General features: G+C 37.2%; 1 protein-coding gene across 15 annotated transcripts in view; it reads left to right on the top strand.

Moving 5' to 3' along the window:
• Positions 1-18967, top strand: part of LOC106878537 (uncharacterized) — a 62753-nt gene that overhangs the window by 1302 nt on the left and 42484 nt on the right. For 9 of the 15 annotated variants that reach the window (XM_052971601.2, XM_089359644.1, XM_089359643.1 and 6 more), the window contains exons 2-4: positions 8849-8936; positions 11750-11831; positions 13582-13637. In XM_052971601.2, the coding sequence (XP_052827561.2) occupies positions 8866-8936; positions 11750-11831; positions 13582-13637 (209 nt within the window). In that variant the 5' untranslated portion in view covers positions 8849-8865. Of the gene's footprint in view, positions 1-48; positions 206-323; positions 496-8848; positions 8937-11749; positions 11832-13581; positions 13638-18967 lie in introns of those variants that run through there. The other 6 variants (XM_089359657.1, XM_089359653.1, XM_089359651.1 and 3 more) reach the window with 3 other exon arrangements.

Here is an 18967-nt window from a genome sequence, read left to right as displayed (position 1 = left end):
ACCACCACGATTGCATTGTGAAACAAACTGCATATTGTTATATATTATACACACACACACACACACACACACACACACACAGAGGAATAGTTGCATATGGTACGCCTTTGGTCATATATCTGATTGATTAGGGCTTATTGGGTCGGAGAAAGAACAGCCATTAATTTGTAGGACGATAATGGTACTTTTAAAGTTATATAGAAAGGCAAGTTTCTGTTGATGCAATAAATTAATAAATTAAGATTCAGTTAATGATGTAGTGATTTTTCTCGGAAAGAGTTGCAGATACTAAGAAAATATTGATATTTCTATTGATCTCATTCAGCTGCACTGTGACATTCACAAAGAAACAACGCAGTCACAGTTATATCCTTTGTTTGAAGAAATGATTTAGCAATATTTCTTGTTTGTCTGATTCTTTGTATGAAACTGTTGAAGCAGGTATTGGTGTACTTTAGGCAAGTCCTGCAAAAGAAAACAAAAACACTGGTTAAAGTTTGTTTATTAATTAATTAACCTTTTGTGTTTGAATCATGCTGAAGTCAACCATACATTTCATCTTTCTGAAGTTGATAATCTATCTATATATATATATATATATTTAAAAATAACGTCGACCACTAACGTGGACAGTTAATGCTGCTATATTTCATGTTGAGAACATTTTAGGTCTTAATAGACACAAGATGTGATCTATTTCTAGCGCATTAACTGTCCACGTTAGTGGTCGACGTTATTTTTTAAAATGTACCTTAATCCCCCGAGATTGCAGATAATATTTCTGAATCTCTTTGATTCTTTAGATGTGCTGGCCTCCTGATAATTATTCGATATTAATTAATATATGACTAATTACCAGATTTTATAATTATATATATATATATATATATATATATATATATATAAAACTGAGAATGTCTGTCTGTATGTGTGCATCACTAAAATTTGAGAATTACCCAACCGATTTCATTCAAGTTTTGCACATGCATTACTTAGGGTCCATGCAGTGTCATGGGCCAAAAAAATTTTCAACTTCTTAGCTAATGTGAGCCTGGAGCAATCTCTTAGACTGTTTCGGTATTACATGTCAAAAGTGAAGCAATAACATCTCTATTGTAATGTGATATAATAGTTTCACTTTTATATGGTGTCACTTTTAATAATTTCATTTTTATTAGTTTCACTATGTATATATATATATATATATATATATATATATATATATATATACATGTTTGTATATATGCTGGGGCACCACCTTGGAGAATTAGGTCAAGTAAATTGATCCCAATACTTTTTTTTTAAAGCTTGTTACTTATTCTATCAGTCGCTTTTGCTGAACTTTTAAGTTACAGGTATGTAAACATACCAACATCAATTGTCAGGTGGTGATGGGAGACAAATACACACACACCCACACATACATGTCAGGCTTCTTTCAGTTTCCATCTACCAAATACACATAAGGCTTTGGTTGGCCTAAGGCTATAGTAGAAGACACTTGCCCAAAGTGTCACACAGAAAAATTATTGTAAAAATCATGGTTTTAAGGTTAAATGACATTGACAAATTAAATAATTAATTAATTAATAATAACAATGAATTCAAATTTTGGTGCAAGGCCAATAATTTTATTGGGAGGGTGTTAGTTGATTACACTGACCTCAATACTCATATTTTATTGTATCACCCCTCCCCTCATAAGGTTGAAGGGCAGAGTTAACCTCATTGAGATTTGAACACACATCCTCTTCCTGCCACTGACCTTTTTGTTGCCTCTTGACAGATTGTTCTCTTCCCATTTCACAAACAACACTTGACTATCATACAATTCATAACCTTTCACAAAAAAATACACAATGGCTTCAACAACAGGTTTTGCACTTATGCAACATAACAACAATTGACATCAGCAAAACACTTGACTTCATTTCCTGCTATATAATCATAAACAGAATATTTCTTATTTTCTTAAAAAACAAAGGCTGCCTAGCAAATTATCTCTTAGGTTGCCAAGCCTGTATAAAATACGAGAACAAGGCATTTAGAATCTGAAATTTCCTTAAAGGTGTACCATAAGGTTTTGTCATCTCAAATATTTCAAGTTGCCAAGCCTATATATTAACCACCATCTACTACAGCAACACTATATTGAAGAGGAAGATAGGATGGTTGTGACTGGAATCATTGCTTCTTGATCTCAGGTCTGCTTGATCAAAGTTATATGAGGCTACACAATAATTTTTGAAGTACAGAAATAGGTAGGATGGAGAAAAATGTACATGTCCATATTGACTTGCTGCATCTCATAAAACTGACATCTGAAAACAATGCCAGCAGCAGCAGACCATTGAAGACCAAGTCCAGCAGCACATGCTACAGTGGTTTGGCCATGTCTGCAGGATGAGCATGGAAGACTGCTACAACAACGTTTGTTGCAGCATGACCCATGCACAGGAGAATCCAGTGCAGTGCACCAAAGGAGACATGGGCGAAACAAGCTGAAGAAGACGTGAAGTTGCAGCACCTCAACCTCAAGCATGCTATGGCCCATGCCATGGATCAGAAAGCATGGAATATCATCAGCACCCACAACAGTGTATTGGTTGGTTGAGAGGATAGCATCCCACTCAAGTTGCCAGCTAGGGATTAAAGAAGAACAAATGTATGATGAGTGTCTTTCAGTTTCCATCTACTAAATCCATTCACAAGACTTTGGTCATCTCAGGGCTATAACTAGAAGATACTTTCCTTGTGTGCCACACAGTGGGAATGAACCAACCATAAATTATTACTTCAATAAATCTTCATCCATCTCAAGATAAAACATATGTAAAATGAAGGAATGAATAGATGTGCATATAATTGTCTTTTGTAATTTGATTATATAAGAATACTTTTAAACAATTATTTTATTTATGTTGCCTGAGTAGCAAAAATGGATCTTATTATTACAAGGTAAGATTAAGGTGGCAAGATGGTAGAATCATTAGCACACCAGGCAAAATTGCTTAGTGGCATTTTATCCGTCTTTATGTTTTCAGTTCAAATCTCATTGAGGTCAACTTTGCTTTTCATCCTTTTGGGATTGGTAAAATAAGTACCAGTTGAGCATTGAGGTTGATATAATCGACTAATCCCTTCTTCCGAAATTGCTGGCCTTGTGCCAAAATTTGAAGCTCTTATTATCAGGAAAGCAGATTGACAGAATTGTTAGAGTATCAAAAGAAAAAAAAGTTTTGCAGTGTTCTTTCTGGATCTCTACCTTTCGATTTCCAATCTTGCAGTGGCCAACTTTACATTTTATCCTTATGAGGGCAACAAAATAGGTACTAGTCAAGAACAGGGTTCATTTTAATTGACTAACACCCCCTCCCCTAAAAATTGCTGTTCCTGTTCCTATATTACTATCAATTATTGTTACTTTTATGTTTGTATATGTGGAGGCGCAATGGCCCAGTGGTTAGGGCAGCAGACTAGCGGTCATTGGATCGCGGTTTCGATTCCCAGACCGGGCGTTGTGAATGTTTATTGAGCAAAAACACCTAAAGCTCCACAAGGCTCCGGCAGGAGATGGTGGCGAACCCTGCAGGTCATGTGGATAGTTAGAGGTAGAGGGATAGAAGAAAGCTATTAAATGGGTGAGAGGAAGAAGAACGAAGTAAGAGTGAAAAAGTAGAAGGAAAGAATAGAAAGGGAAGAATAATCTTAAATCAAGTTAATCTGTGACTTTGTATGTATCACTTGCTCTCTCTCCCTCTTTTACTCTTACTCTCTATATTATATGTTGAGCTCGTGATCGATGTGTAAGAACGCCGGTATAGATAGAATGGAAGAAATATAAAAGTTGCTAGAAACAAAAGCCAAATCTCCCTTAAATCACACAAAGTAAATGGAATTTTAAAAATCTAATTACTGCACTGGAAAGTTCACATCGAGAAAATTCCATTGATGTAAAAATTTTCACGAAAAAGTGGAAAATGTGGATTTCTATAAACTTTTAAAAAGGCTACACACAGACAAACAACTTCAGCTTTATATATTAAGATATATATAAATGACCCCTCCCCCCAGGAGACTGTGATAGTCTGGTCCATGGCTCAGTGGTTGTGGACTTGTCTGAAAGGTTTGAAGACCTATTCCTCTCTGACCAAGCTCCTACCAACTTCTTGTTGAAGAGGAAAATGAAAGTAGAGGAGGTGCTGGTTTTTAGTGTGTTTAACAGAACATAAGTGAAAGCAGCAAAGTTGAATGGGCCTATCCTGTTTACATTTTTGTAAGTAGGAATAAAAACACTAGGTGGGAGTGTTTTTTATGCCTTGGATATGGTAGGGAATTTGAGCCTTTGTTTCAGGTTTCTCTCAAGAGCCTTCAGGTTTCTCCCCTAGAACTGTTCCCCTATTGGGGAGTCTGAATTTTTCTGGTTGTTTTTTGCATGTTATTTATTGTTACATACCATACTCATACTATATTTTGTTAACTCCTTTTAACTCGGTATAAATCCCACTTTTCTGTGTTTGTATTTCATTCTTGTATTGTCTTCAATGTCTTAGGTCCTTGTCCCCAGTTAATTTCATCTATTTGCAACAAGACATTATTATTAAGATGGTGAGCTGGCAGAATTGTTAGACCATTGGAAAAGTGCTTTGCATTATTTCTTTTGGCTATTTAAACACTAAGTTCAAATGTTGTTGAGGTCAACTTTTCTTTTCATCCTTTCAGGGTTGATAAAATAAAGTTCTAATCAAATAGTGAGGTTGATATAATTAATATACTCCACTCCTTGTGCCTATAGGAAAAAGAATCATCATTATTGTTATTAGTGTTTTTGTTATTGTTGTTGTTATCATCACCATCATCATGGTGGTGAGCTGGCAGAATCATGAGCATGCCAGGCAAAATGCTTAGTAGCATTTCAGCTGCCTTTACATTCTGAGTTCAAATTCCACCGAGGTTGACTTTGCCTTTCATCATTTTGGGGTCAATAAAATAAATACCAGTTAAGAACTGGGTTCGATGTAATTGACTTATCCTCACTCCCCACACCAAACAAAAAATTGCTGACCTTGTGCCAAAATTTGAAACCATAATTCTCATATATATATATAATTGAAAAACCCCCAGTAGACTGTGATAGTCATTAAAATAGAAATGAAATTTCATAAAATTTATTCTTTCTTTGCTGGCCAGTACCAAGTGATTCACAATCCTGTACTGGTCCATGGCTCAGTGGTTGTGGACTTCTTTCAGGACCAAATTAGTGAACTAGATAGGTGGCAGTTGATGGGGACAATCATCAACAACCACTGGTGGGCTGCCCTGAAGGTGATTAAAGCAGAATTGATAGTGTTTAGCAAAGAGTTAGCAATAGAATGGAATAGATTACAGGGTAAACTAGTTAGCAAATTAGAAGAGGCAATTAGAAAGGGCATTGCGACTGATGGGTTAGTGACGAGAATGGCCCTTGGCCATTTCTTCAAAGCAAAACATGAAGGTTGCATTGTCAGAGCTAAGACCTGTGTGCTCAAACAGGACAGAACTAAAGCTATCCAATGAGTCCAAACAGTGGAGATGTGACATGGAAACAAAGCCACAGTTAGGCCTTTGACAGATGGGGATGGGTACATTCTACGTGGCTCTGAGCAAAAGTGCATGGCTTTTCAGCAGCACTTCATGCAGCTGTTTGGAGTGGGCAATGGGTCAACAACAGTACTGGACTTTAGTTCATACCAGGATGGCTTGCTGAGGCTCTTGGCAGCTGATGCAAGGTTATGTGAAAAGCCGATAACAGCTGTTAAAATTCAGGAGGCGATGAGTGATTGCACAAGTTGCAGATCGCCCAGTTTGGGTGGTCTGTCCTATGAATTCTATGTATTCATGCCAGATTTGTTTGGCAACCTCTTGGGAGACATCTACTGCAACTGGCAACAGAACAGGAGAATTACTAGTGCTGTTAGCAGAGGTGAGGTGACCCTGCTGAGGAAGGATGCCAACAATGGGGACATACTAGGGAATTTGCGGTCTATTACTCTGCTAAACACAGAGTTTAAGATTTTGACCAATGTGTTAGTGAAAAGGCTGGCGCTTGTTGGCAGTAGCCTGGTCAGAGAAGTGTAAATGTACGCAATCCCGAGCAGGTCTATCCATGACAACCTCCACCTTGTGCGATACATCATAGAAAGGGCTGGGACCAAAGCTGGCTTTGGGGTTGCTTTGATCAATTTGGATCAATCAGAAGCATTCGATAGGATTGACCATCAGTACTTGGAAGCCGTCTTGAAAGCAGGCAGTTTTGGACCCATTTTTAGAGGCTGGATTGCTGTAATGCAAAGTAAATGATCACCTATCGGAGCTGTTTCACACCACACACTCAGTCCATCATGGCTGCCCCTTGTTGCCTCTTCTGTACATATTGGCATTTGAGCCACTGTTGCAGAAACTGTAACAGCTAAAGAGCATCCCTTTTGAACTGGGACTAGGAAGGGCAGTGTTGGCATACGAGGACAATATCACCATCATGGTGTCAGACACCTCTGAAGTGGAGACAGTCAGCACCATTCTAAAAGAATATCAGTCGGTTGCAGGGGTTAAAATCAATGCTGACAAATCGGTGGGTTTGTGGTTTGGCTCCTGGAGTGGGATGACAATGCCATTGGACAGTGTCATTGGATGCTGGTCCAACATCGAGGAAAAAAGTGTTTTGTTGATATACGGGCAACACACACACACAAACACGAACATGTATGCATACAAAAAACATGTATGCAATAGGTGTACATACAAACGTGTATGTGTGTTGCCCATATATATATATATATATATATATATATATATATCATCATCATCGTTTAACGTCCGCTTTCCATGCTAGCATGGGTTGGACGATTTGACTGAGGACTGGTGAAACCGGATGGCAACACCAGGCTCCGATCTAATTTGGCAGAGTTTCTACAGCTGGATGCCCTTCCTAACGCCAACCACTCAGAGAGTGTAGTGGGTGCTTTTACGTGTCACCCGCACGAAAACGGCCACGCTCGAAATGGTGTCTTTTATGTGCCACCCGCACAAGCCAGTCCAGGGGCACTGGCAACGATCTCACTCGAAAATCCTACGGGAGCCAGTCAGGCGGTACTGGCAACGGCCACGCTCAAAATGGTGCATCTCATGTGCCACCCGCACAAGAGCCAGTCCAGGGGCACTGGCAACGATCTTACTTGGCTTGCCGGGTCTTCTCACACACAGCACATTTCCAAAGGTCTCGGTCAGTAGTCATCGCCTCGGTGAGGCCCAATGTACGAAGGTCTTGCCTCACCACCTCAGCCCAGGTCTTCCTGGGCCTACCTCTTCCACGGGTTCCCTCAACTGTTAGGGTGTGGCATATATATATATATATATATATATACTTAAAACTTAGTTGTGATCTGAACATAACCGCTTCTGACACAGACAATCGGGAGCCCATTTGTGCATTCTATTTTCCTTGCTGGAAGGGTTCCCAACCCATGGGCAAAGGGGGGTTAGATGATGGGGGTGGTGGTTTCAAAGGGCTGGCATGTGCAACTTGATAACCTCTGCTGATCAGACTCCCAACCCATGCGCTCCCGTCGCGACACTGATTCTGCAAAACTGGGTTGGGTGTGAAAACCACTTTAAAGTATAAATATAGATGTTTTTGAATCAGCAATGTTGTGTTCGGTTAAGTCCAAACTGATTCCTTATGGGGTTTTCCATTTAATCAGGATTCCTTATGAGGTTTTACATTTAATCAGGATATAAAAAAAAAATTGATAAACTGATTCCTTATAGGATTTCCGAATAAAATTGGCTACACCCCATTTTCAACCATAACTTTTACCAGTTTTGATGTATTTTGTTCAAACTTCATGCCAACATTACTTAGGACTCATGGGATTTTTGAATGCTTTAAGTTCTACAATAATGAAAAGAAAACAAAGTCGATGAGTGGAAAAAATCGATAAACCAATTCCTTATGAGATTACCCAATCAAGTTGTCTGCAACTCATTTTCAGCCAAAAGTCTACCAATTTTAACGGATTTTGCCCAAATTTGACATCGATGTTACTTAGCTTGGTTTGAAATAAAGAACTCGATTAGCTTAATAATCCTAACTTAATCCCGGGCAAAGCCGGGCTATACTGCTAATTATTATTATTATTATTATTATTATTAGTATTATTATATGTTTGACTTTTGCTTTGTATTTGTACAAGGTGACTCCAAGTCTCACCCAAAGACCTCAAGAGACATGTTAGAAGTTGAAGTTAGTGTTATGACTAGGGTGTGTATATTTGGTTTTGCACAAAGTATTGTTCTAGAGAATGTTTAAGAAAACATGAAAATTATTAAAAGTTTGTTTTAAAAATTGAGATTATATAGACAGTATTTTACATAGGATATGGACAGTTCCCATAAACACTATTTTTTAATTTTCTATCGTTTTGGGGTTTCCTGGTATCTGAGCTAGGTAGCAATCAGCCCCTTTTTCTATTGTTCCTAGGGCACCTATGACAACAGGTATTGTTTTAGTGTTGAGGCTCCACATTTTGCCAATTTTTATTTCAAGATCTTTATACTTATTATCATTTTTACTTCTAATCTGCATGTTTGTTACAGTCACTTGCCAAGACACACCCAGCGTCCTAGGGCGAGTGAAGGATAAGAGATGTTGCAGTATGACTGAAAGCTTGGGGACAGTGGGTAGTGAAATATCTTTATGTAATACATGAGGTAGCGAAATATCTTCATGTAGTAAAACAGACATTTAAATGGATATTGTTATTATTATTATTATTATTATTATTATTATTATTATTATTATTGTATTTAGTTTCAGTGGCATAAGAGATGTTGAGAATAAAATGTATCCTCGGTATAAGCTTGATTGCAGTAAGTCTTCACTTGTATATCCCAACGATGTAAGTAAAAGATCTACACTATTTATTTTTTCCTTTTTACAAATAACACTGGTCAACAAAATTAAATGTACTATACTGATTATGAATGCAAACCAACTTTCTTAGACTAATTTTTCATGCTGATTTTAAAATTTCACTCCATTTATGTGCAGCACGTATTAGCTTTTCAGTAGATACATGCAAATATTTACATATTTATATATATGAAATCATTAGCATAATAAATAAGGTCATATTATTTTTAGAAAGCAAAGGAGTTTATTGAGTTAAAAATCATCACTATCATTCTACAAAGAGTGAATACACAAAAAATGGTTCAGACAAAACAATGTCAGAAACATTGTAATTTGGATTTCCTGTGGTGTTCCTGATCTGGTGTCCAACAATAGTCAGCCAGCATACTGTCACTTCAGAAGCCTTGGTACCATTTCTCCATAACACTAATGTCCTGGTGAAATCTTTCACCATATTCATCAGACACTGCTCCAAGGTTATCTATGAAGATGGAGAGGGCGCTGCTCACCCAGAGGCCGGGGAGGTTCTAGAAAAGGTGAACCAAAAATTGCTTGCCTTTCCATATCTAGTCAGTTTAGCACGACTGACGGATGTCCACCCTGTGCTCGAAAAACAAAGAGTCTTTTATTTATAAAATCTGGACGGAACTTAAACATTTCATGTTGGAATGTGTGTATTCTGTTGGACAACAAGAGTGATTGTAGGCCTGAAAGACGCACTGCACTTGTTGCTCGCAAGCTGAACTGTTATAACATTGATATAGCTGCACTCTCAGAGATTTGTATAGAAGGTGATGGTCAGCTTGAGGAAGTAGGAGGTGGATACATCTTTTTTTGGAAGGGAAGGCAGAAGGAGGAGTGCAGAGAGGCTAGTGTTGGTTTTGCAGTCCAATCTGATATCCTTAAGAAGTTGGAAGAGCTCCCTGTTCCTATAAATGAATGTATAATGACTCTATGGTTGCACTTGAAAGGTAGGCAGTTTGCTACTCCAATAAGTGCCTATGCACCTACTTTGACTAGCTGTGATGAAGATAAAACAATCTTTTATACCCAGCTGAGAGCCATACTTAGAAAAATCACCAATTCTGATAAAGTCATTCTATTGGAGGATTTTAATACCAGAGTTGGAACAGACTGGCAAACATGGAACTCTCTAGGACATTTTGGAGTAGGGAAAATGAATAGCAATGGTCTCATGCTACTGGAGCTTTGCGAAGAACATGGACTTTACATCACAAGCACTCGTTTTATGCACAAAGGTGATCGCACAACAACGTGGATGCATCCAAGGTCTAAAGTTTTACACTTGCTGGATTATGTCCTATCTGAATCTCAATGTGGCTTCTGATCTGGTAGAGAGACAATGGATATGATTTTCACAGCAAGACATATGCAGGAGAAGTGCTATGAGCAGAATATGGATCTTGTCTAGGTATTCATTGATTTAACAAAGCCCTTTAATATTGTAAATAGGGCCTTTCTATGGAAAATACTTGGCAAACTTGGATGTCCGGGTCACTTTGTATCTATAATTAAATCATTTCATGATGGGATGGAAGCTTGGCTCGTATAATGAATGGGGAGAGCTTGGTCTGCAATGTTTGCAATTGTGTATGCTTGTCAAGGGCAGGGCTCATTAGTCACCAACAGAGCCGAAAATGCAAAATATAAGTTAGTTCTAGAGCGCGCAATGTTCCTGAAGGTCAGCAATGGTCTTCCTCGGTCATGAGTGGACAGCCATCATCATATATGTATGTGTGTATGTATGTATGTGTATATATATATATATGTATGTATATATATGTGTGTGTGTATGTATATATATATATATGTGTTGTGTACGGTCTTCTTGTTTAAATTGGTGAATGCTGCCATAATCCTTGCTTTTAGTTCATCTTTTGTGTTACAAGGAGTTTTGTTGGTCTCTCACTCAACTGCAACCCACACATAATAATCAAGGGGGTTGCAGTCTGGGGAGTTAGGTGGCCAGATGTTAGGAGTGATGTGGTCGCAGAAATTGTCTGACAGCCATGACTGGGTTCTCCTGCTTGTGCGGCATGGTGCAGAGTTCTGTTGCAAGACATGGAGTCTTCCAGCAGTCACCTTCTTCACCCAGGGCAGCACTACCTCCTCCAGGCACTTGTAGGCCTCCATCTGTGTCTGAGTCTGAGGCCGTGTGGGAAGATGAATGGAGGCATAACATCACCATCACCGTCACCATGATGTTGACTGGATGTTTGATTTTTATCAATGTCAGTACATGTCCTCAGATTGACACCCAAACACTCTGAAATGTTTGTATTTGAGCTTCCGGCATGAATACCAAGCAGTATAGCATGTCATTTCCAAATTTCTGGCTGAATGAATTATGTTATGGTGCTCACAGATGGTGTCCAACTGACCCTACTTTACTGTGTAGTTGATAAAATCAAAAACAAACAATTTGCTTGTGTGAAATTAAAAATATAAAATGGTGACAATTTACCCATCACACCCTGTATATATATATATATGTATATATATGTAATGGCCACAGATTACCTACCTCGCCTATGCAAGTATGTAAAAGTATATTTTGTACATTATAGTGAAGGCCTCAAACTTGACAGAGTCGTTGGCAATAATTTAGTACTGAAGGTCAAACTGTTAGAAATGCTATTCAAATATAAATATTGATATCAAATTTTTGTCTCCAAAAATGAAGATGCTAGTTTGATCAGTTATGATCTTATAAACACTCATCTCCTTAATTACTTAGTTTAGTTAATCGTTTTTTTTTTTGTTTTTTTTTCCCCACAGATCTGCAAAGGATGATTCTTTTGATTCCTATGTTTTCTCACAACAATGGCTACCAGGTTTTTGTATTCATGCAGCGGAAGAGGTAGGAATGTAAAATCAAACAATTTGAAATTTTTTTTTATATTCATTCAAATAATTATTTTCAATTTCCTTGCTTTTTTATGCTAGAAAGTTTTCAAAATGTCAGAACTGATGTTTTTTGTTTTTTTTTAATTTGAATTTGTGTGTATGCTTGTATTGTTTAACACTTGGTCAGCCCTGCTCTAAGAGACCTATAATTACATGCATTGCAGCTGTTGACTGTCTCATATTTTTCTAAAATATGTCACTCTAAATGTATTTCTTTTCTAAAATGACAGTGTGATTTGAAGGAGATTTGGTTGCTATCTGTTGAAGGTATATAAAGCAGCCACATAGTGTGTATATGTGTTGCCATTTAGTCAGTTTGGTTGTGGCAATGGAATTGAAAATAATTTTCCAAACTAAATTCAATTTTAAAAAAAATTGAATTTCTTAAATCAACTTATTAACTTTAAAAGCCTCAAAAATATCTCTTTTTCTATATGTGTTGAAAACCTTGTGAACTAACAAAGAAACTATTATGAAACAATTAAAAAAAAAAACGTAAAAGGACTAAATCATAACTCTGTTTCTTAAATTTTTCAACACCAATTCACGTTAGACTGCCTCCGGCACTGATATAAGACCTCTCTTTTTAAAGTGTTCACATTTAACCCTGTAATATATATTGTTAATGACTTTTGACACTTCAGATACTATGCTCTTATAGACAGAAAACGAGAAAATTAAATGCTTGGACATGTTCTAGTAGTGTAGGAACAAGAATGGTGGGGGTCACACTCCACTAAATACCAGTGTAAAAGTGATACAAAATGTCCTTTATCCTGTCATACATGCTCATTATGGTGGAAGTACCAAAAGTGTCTTTGCACTCCACCTCCCCAGAAACTGAGAGCCTTTACTATGCTACTGAGAAGATACAAGGACTTTTTACATTTGAACAACATGGTATGCATGTAATTATAATATCTGGTAGTTGTTGCAAAATGATAAACATTTAGTAATAATCTTTTCTACTCTAGGCACAAGCCCCCAAATTTTGGGGGTGGAGGCCAGTCGATTAGATCAACCCTAGTACAAACCTGGTGCTTAATTTATCGACCCCAAAAGGATGAAAGGCAAAGTCGACCTCGGTGGAATTTGAACTCAGAACGTAAAGACAGATGAAATACCACTAAGCATTTTGCCTGGCGTGCTAACGTTTCTACCAGCTTGCTACCTTAGACATTTAGTAATAATGACAACAGGTGTGGCTGTGTGGTAAGAAGCTTGCTTCTCAACCACACGGTTTGGGGTTCAGTGCCACTGCACTACAACGTTATTGGCGACGAGATATTCAAACCCTCAAAGACATAACATGACATATAAAGGGCATATGTGCCAGTGACATGTAAAAAACACAAAGTACACTCTATGGAGTGGTTGGCATTAGGAAGAGTACCCAGCTGTAGAAACCAAGCCAAAATAGACTGGAGCCTGGTGCAGCTCTCCAGCTTACCAGCCCCAGTCAAACTGTCTTACTCGTGCCAATATGGAAAACAGATACTAAATGATGATGATGATTATATGTATGTGTGTGTAAGAAATTTTAATATTTCAAAGGAATATCTCCAACTTCAAAATACTAACAAACCTTAATTTTATTACATAGACTCTTCTTGACATTGACTACTACTAGCCTCCCTCAAATTATTGTGATTATACATGATAAAGTAAATATGACAACTTGAATCTTTTCTTTTAATTTTCAGGGACTAGATTGTAAAATTCCAGACATGGTGAAAAACTGGGTTATCCATGGAATTTGGTAAGAGTCTAGCCTTTTTTATATATGCAGTCAAGCAATTAGGGTGCTTTTTATTATCACTATCATTTTACTTCCATTTTTCTATGTTGTATGTGTCTCATGATATTTCACCATTTGCCATGGTTTTTTGTCACCTGTCACATACAGAAAACCAGCCAACTCTGTTATCATGTATGTCATTATTTTTGGCATGGTTTCCATAGTTGGATGCTTCTCTCATCACCAACTTCTTTACACCATAGACTGAATGCATTTTGTCATGTTACTGTCACTGGAAAGTTGTCTTTGACAAGAGTAAAGTGTCCCTGCAATCCTGTGTCGCATCCCTTTGTTATCTCCCTTCATTTATTTTTTAATGCTTTTTTCTTTTTGCAACTGGATGCCCTTCCAAACACAATCCACTGCAACATTTATTCATGTTGAGCTATATAGATTGGTTTCATCTGAACCTGTCAACTCCCTTCCCTGACTGCAAGAGTAGCGTGTATTGTTTCCCTTTATTTTCCATAACAGATTAGCAAATAGATATTAATAAAATAACCACCAGACAGAAATAAGTGCTAGGAGTGTTATGATCAATTAAAATACTTGAGAGTACTGCCCTAGTTTGGTTGCAGTCTGGTAACTGAAACCAGTAAAAGACTATAGAATGCCATTTAATCCCAACTTGCTGAATGTCTGGTACCCCAGTCATATATTCTGCAATGCTCTTCTACCATCTTAACAACTTGTTACCAAGTCCTAAATTTACATGGATAAAACAGACCCCAAACTTAGATGAAATGTCCACAGGGTCTGTTAGATTAACTACCTCCAAGCTTCTGCACAGCTGACTCCTAAATTTCACCCATAGGCAATTGTTCAACCCAGTGCTATAGCAGAAAAAGACTTTCTTAATATGCCAAGCTGTAACATCAAACCCAGAGCCATTTGGTTGTAAAGCAAATTTCCTAACTACACAGTTATGCCTACAGCTATATATACATATATATATCTTTGTACTACAATATATGGATTCATAGAACTACATGACTATCACAGAAAACTCCTCAAAGATGAATCATTGGTGTAACCATAATATTCTGGTGACATGATGAGCTGGCTTTCTTTATCTTCATTTATTTGTGAATATACAATTATACTGTATAATGCATAGCATGCATATTAATGCAGACATGTAAATATGATTTATTATACACTGAAATAATTTTCGCATGAAGAAGGCTGTGAAATGGCCATAATTCTAAGGATGACAAATGGTTAAATAAATGTATTAACCTCTCATATCTTCTGACTTATGGTTTATATATATAACCATTGCTCAGTTCATTTCATCATCTTTTTCACAGCAACCACAAAAAAGATGTCTTTTCACTACCAACAATTGAGAGCAGTTGCTATATTTCATTTCATAACTGCCATCTCTGAAGAGCACAGGGTTACATAATTGGGTTGTTATCTAATACTCCATTGAATCCCCAGTGTGAAACTGATTGGTAAATCAGCCATAATGGATATATGATACTGTATACTTTAATTCAGTGTGATAATGGTGGCAGCTGATGAAGGAAATGTTCTCTATGTGGCCTGTGTGTTTTCTGTACCTTGTTTATCATTTTGTCCATGTTTTTTTTTTGCAACGTCATGTACACAGATATGCATCTATATATACATGTAGATGAAGGTATGTACATACATGTACATATATATGCATATACTCATATATTATTTGTATTATATTATTTGTACCATTCTTATGAATTTATATATATATAGCCTTTAGGGCTACTTTTTGCTGGAAATTGATACATTTGTATTAATACATTTGTATTGAAATATTTTTCATTATTGACTTCTTCACTGTTCTCAGTTCCGTTAACGGCTTGGCGTTCGGGCGAGTATACTTGGCATTGATGTAGCAACATTTGAAATGTTGTCTAGGTAAATGCAACTGATGAAGACTAATCAGATTTACGTTGTGAAACGTATTTGAAAAGTCTGAAACCTAGGTATTGCATTATCCTTAATCTGGGTTGTTCATTTTCGGATGTTCTTCCTAAGGTAAGACAAGTTTTTCATGTTTTGTTGCACACACGCATTTTTGCCAGTATATACGCAGTGAAGCTATACAATAGCGTCGTTTTTATATCGATTGCTATTCTCCAGCAAATATCGGTACCTTGTTGTACCATTCTTATGAATTTATATATATATACCCTTTAGGGCTACTTTTTGCTGGAAATTGATACATTTGTATTGAAATATTTTTCATTATTGACTTCTTCACTGTTCTCAGTTCCGTTAACGGCTTGGCGTTCGGGCGAGTATACTTGGCATTGATGTAGCAACATTTGAAATGTTGTCTAGGTAAATGCAACTGATGAAGACTAATCAGATTTACGTTGTGAAACGTATTTGAAAAGTCTGAAACCTAGGTATTGCATTATCCTTAATCTGGGTTGTTCATTTTCGGATGTTCTTCCTAACGTAAGACAAGTTTTTCATGTTTTGTTGCACACACGCATTTTTGCCAGTATATACGCAGTGAAGCTATACAATAGCGTCGTTTTTATATCGATTGCTATTCTCCAGCAAATATCGGTACCTTGTTGTACCATTCTTATGAATTTATATATATATACCCTTTAGGGCTACTTTTTGCTGGAAATTGATACATTTGTATTAATACATTTGTATTGAAATATTTTTCATTATATATACATATATACATATATATATATATACATATATATATATATATACATATATACATATATATATATATACATATATACATATATATATATATACATATATATATATATATGCATATATACATATATATATATATACATATATACATATATATATATATATATACATATATACATATATATATATATATACATATATACATATATATATACATATATATATACATATATATATATATATACATATATACATATATATATACATATATATATACATATATACATATATATATATATACATATATATATATATATATATACATATATAGAGAAATACCTAGCTAAGGATAAACCTCTGTACCTGGCTTTGACATGGAGAAAGCCTTTGACAGGGTCCCCCGATCCCTTATCTGGTGGTCAATGAGGAAACTTGGGATAGAAGAATGGTTAGTGAGAGCTGTGCGAGCCATGTACAGAGATGCTGCCAGTAAGGTGAGGGTTGGAAATGAGTACAGCAATGAATTCCGGGTAGAGGTAGGGGTCCACCAAGGTTCCGTCCTCAGCCCCCTCTTATTTACCATAGTCCTCCAGGCAATCACAGAGGAGTTCAAGACAGGTTGCCCCTGGGAGCTCCTCTATGCTGATGACCTTGCCCTAATTGCGGAGTCACTATCAGAACTAGAGGAGAAGTTTCAGGTGTGGAAGCAAGGTCTAGAATTGAAGGGCCTTAGAGTCAACCTAGCTAAAACCAAAATCCTAATAAGTAGGAAGGTAGATAAAACACAAACCCCTTCAGGTAGATGGCCCTGCTCAGTATGTAGAAAAGGAGTAGGTAGTAACTCTATAAGATGTACCCGGTGCAAGCTATGGACACATAAGAGGTGCAGCAACATCAAAGGCAGGTTAACTAGCAAGTTAGTTTTTGTTTGTGGCAGATGTTCAGGTGCAATAAAGACTGCAAACAAACAGGAAACAACTTCTATCTCATTCCAGGGTGAAAAACTAGAGGTAGTCGATAGCTTCCGCTATCTGGGCGACCAAGTTAGTAGTGGGGGTGGGTGCGCTGAAAGTGTAGCTGCTAGAATAAGAATAGCCTGGGCAAAGTTTAGAGAGCTCTTACCCCTGCTGGCGACAAAGGGACTCTCACTCAGAGTAAAAGGCAGACTGTATGACGCATGCGTACGAACAACCATGCTACATGGCAGTGAAACATGGGCTGTAACTGCTGAGGACATACGTAAGCTCGCAAGGAATGAAGCCAGTATGCTCCGTTGGATGTGTAATGTCAATGTGAATACCCGTCAGAGTGTAAGTATCTTGAGAGAAAAGCTGAACATTAGAAGCATCAGCTGTGGCGTGCAAGAGAGACGATTGCGCTGGTATGGACATGTGGTGAGAATGGAGGAGGATAGCTGCGTGAAAAAGTGCCACACCCTAACAGTTGAGGGAACCCGTGGAAGAGGTAGGCCCAGGAAGACCTGGGCTGAGGTGGTGAGGCAAGACCTTCGTACATTGGGCCTCACCGAGGCGATGACTACTGACCGAGACCTTTGGAAATGTGCTGTGCGTGAGAAGACCCGGCAAGCCAAGTAAGATCGTTGCCAGTGCCCCTGGACTGGTTCTCGTGCGGGTGGCACATGAGATGCACCATTTTGAGCGTGGCCGTTGCCAGTACCGCCTGACTGGCTCCTGTAGGATTTTCGAGCGAGATCGTTGCCAGTGCCCCTGGACTGGCTTGTGCGGGTGGCACATAAAAGACACCATTTCGAGTGTGGCCATTTTCGTGCGGGTGACACGTAAAAGCACCCACTACACTCTCTGAGTGGTTGGCGTTAGGAAGGGCATCCAGCTGTAGAAACTCTGCCAAATCAGACTGGAGCCTGGTGTTGCCATCCGGTTTCACCAGTCCTCAGTCAAATCGTCCAACCCATGCTAGCATGGAAAGCGGACGTTAAATGATGATGATGATGATGATGATGATGATATATATATATATATATAAATATATATATATATATATATATACATATATACGTACATATATAGGTACATATATATCAATAATAATAGTGATTGTATCTTATTAAGAACAAGAGGGTTAATAGGACTGCAAGACAGGTGCTCAAGTAAATGAGATGAGTATAACAAACTTTGGTTGTAGAACAAATAACAAATTTAAGGTCATCCACTTAATATATCACATTTAAGATAAAAGGTTTCCTTTTATCTTAAAAAGTAACTTCTAATTGTAAAAAATTCTTAATCGATGAACTTTTATCTATACCCTATATATTTATATTTTTCTTATATATACGTATCTTTATATTTTTATATATTTTTTAGGTTTTATAATATATAAAAAAAAATTTTTTTCTTTTACGCTGAGGTATTAATTTTTTTTTTCTTTCTATTGCGATAGATAGTACTTTTCACTTTTTTCTATATGCTTGTCTAAAAGAAAATATTGTTTCATCTTCTGCGATTTTGTGCAGCTGTATTCTATGTATAAAAAAAAAGCATTATGTTTCTTTATATGTGATTAAATGCTCGAGATGTGATATATTTCGTTGTTTGTTCTACAACCAAAGTTTGTTATACATACATATACATATATAT

This window comes from Octopus bimaculoides, chromosome 11, assembly GCF_046866305.1.
Source record: "Octopus bimaculoides isolate indiv1 chromosome 11, ASM4686630v1, whole genome shotgun sequence".
NCBI lineage: Eukaryota > Metazoa > Mollusca > Cephalopoda > Octopoda > Octopodidae > Octopus > Octopus bimaculoides.
Note: the sequence above shows the minus strand (reverse complement) of the source record. Positions and strands in the feature narration are given on the sequence as shown.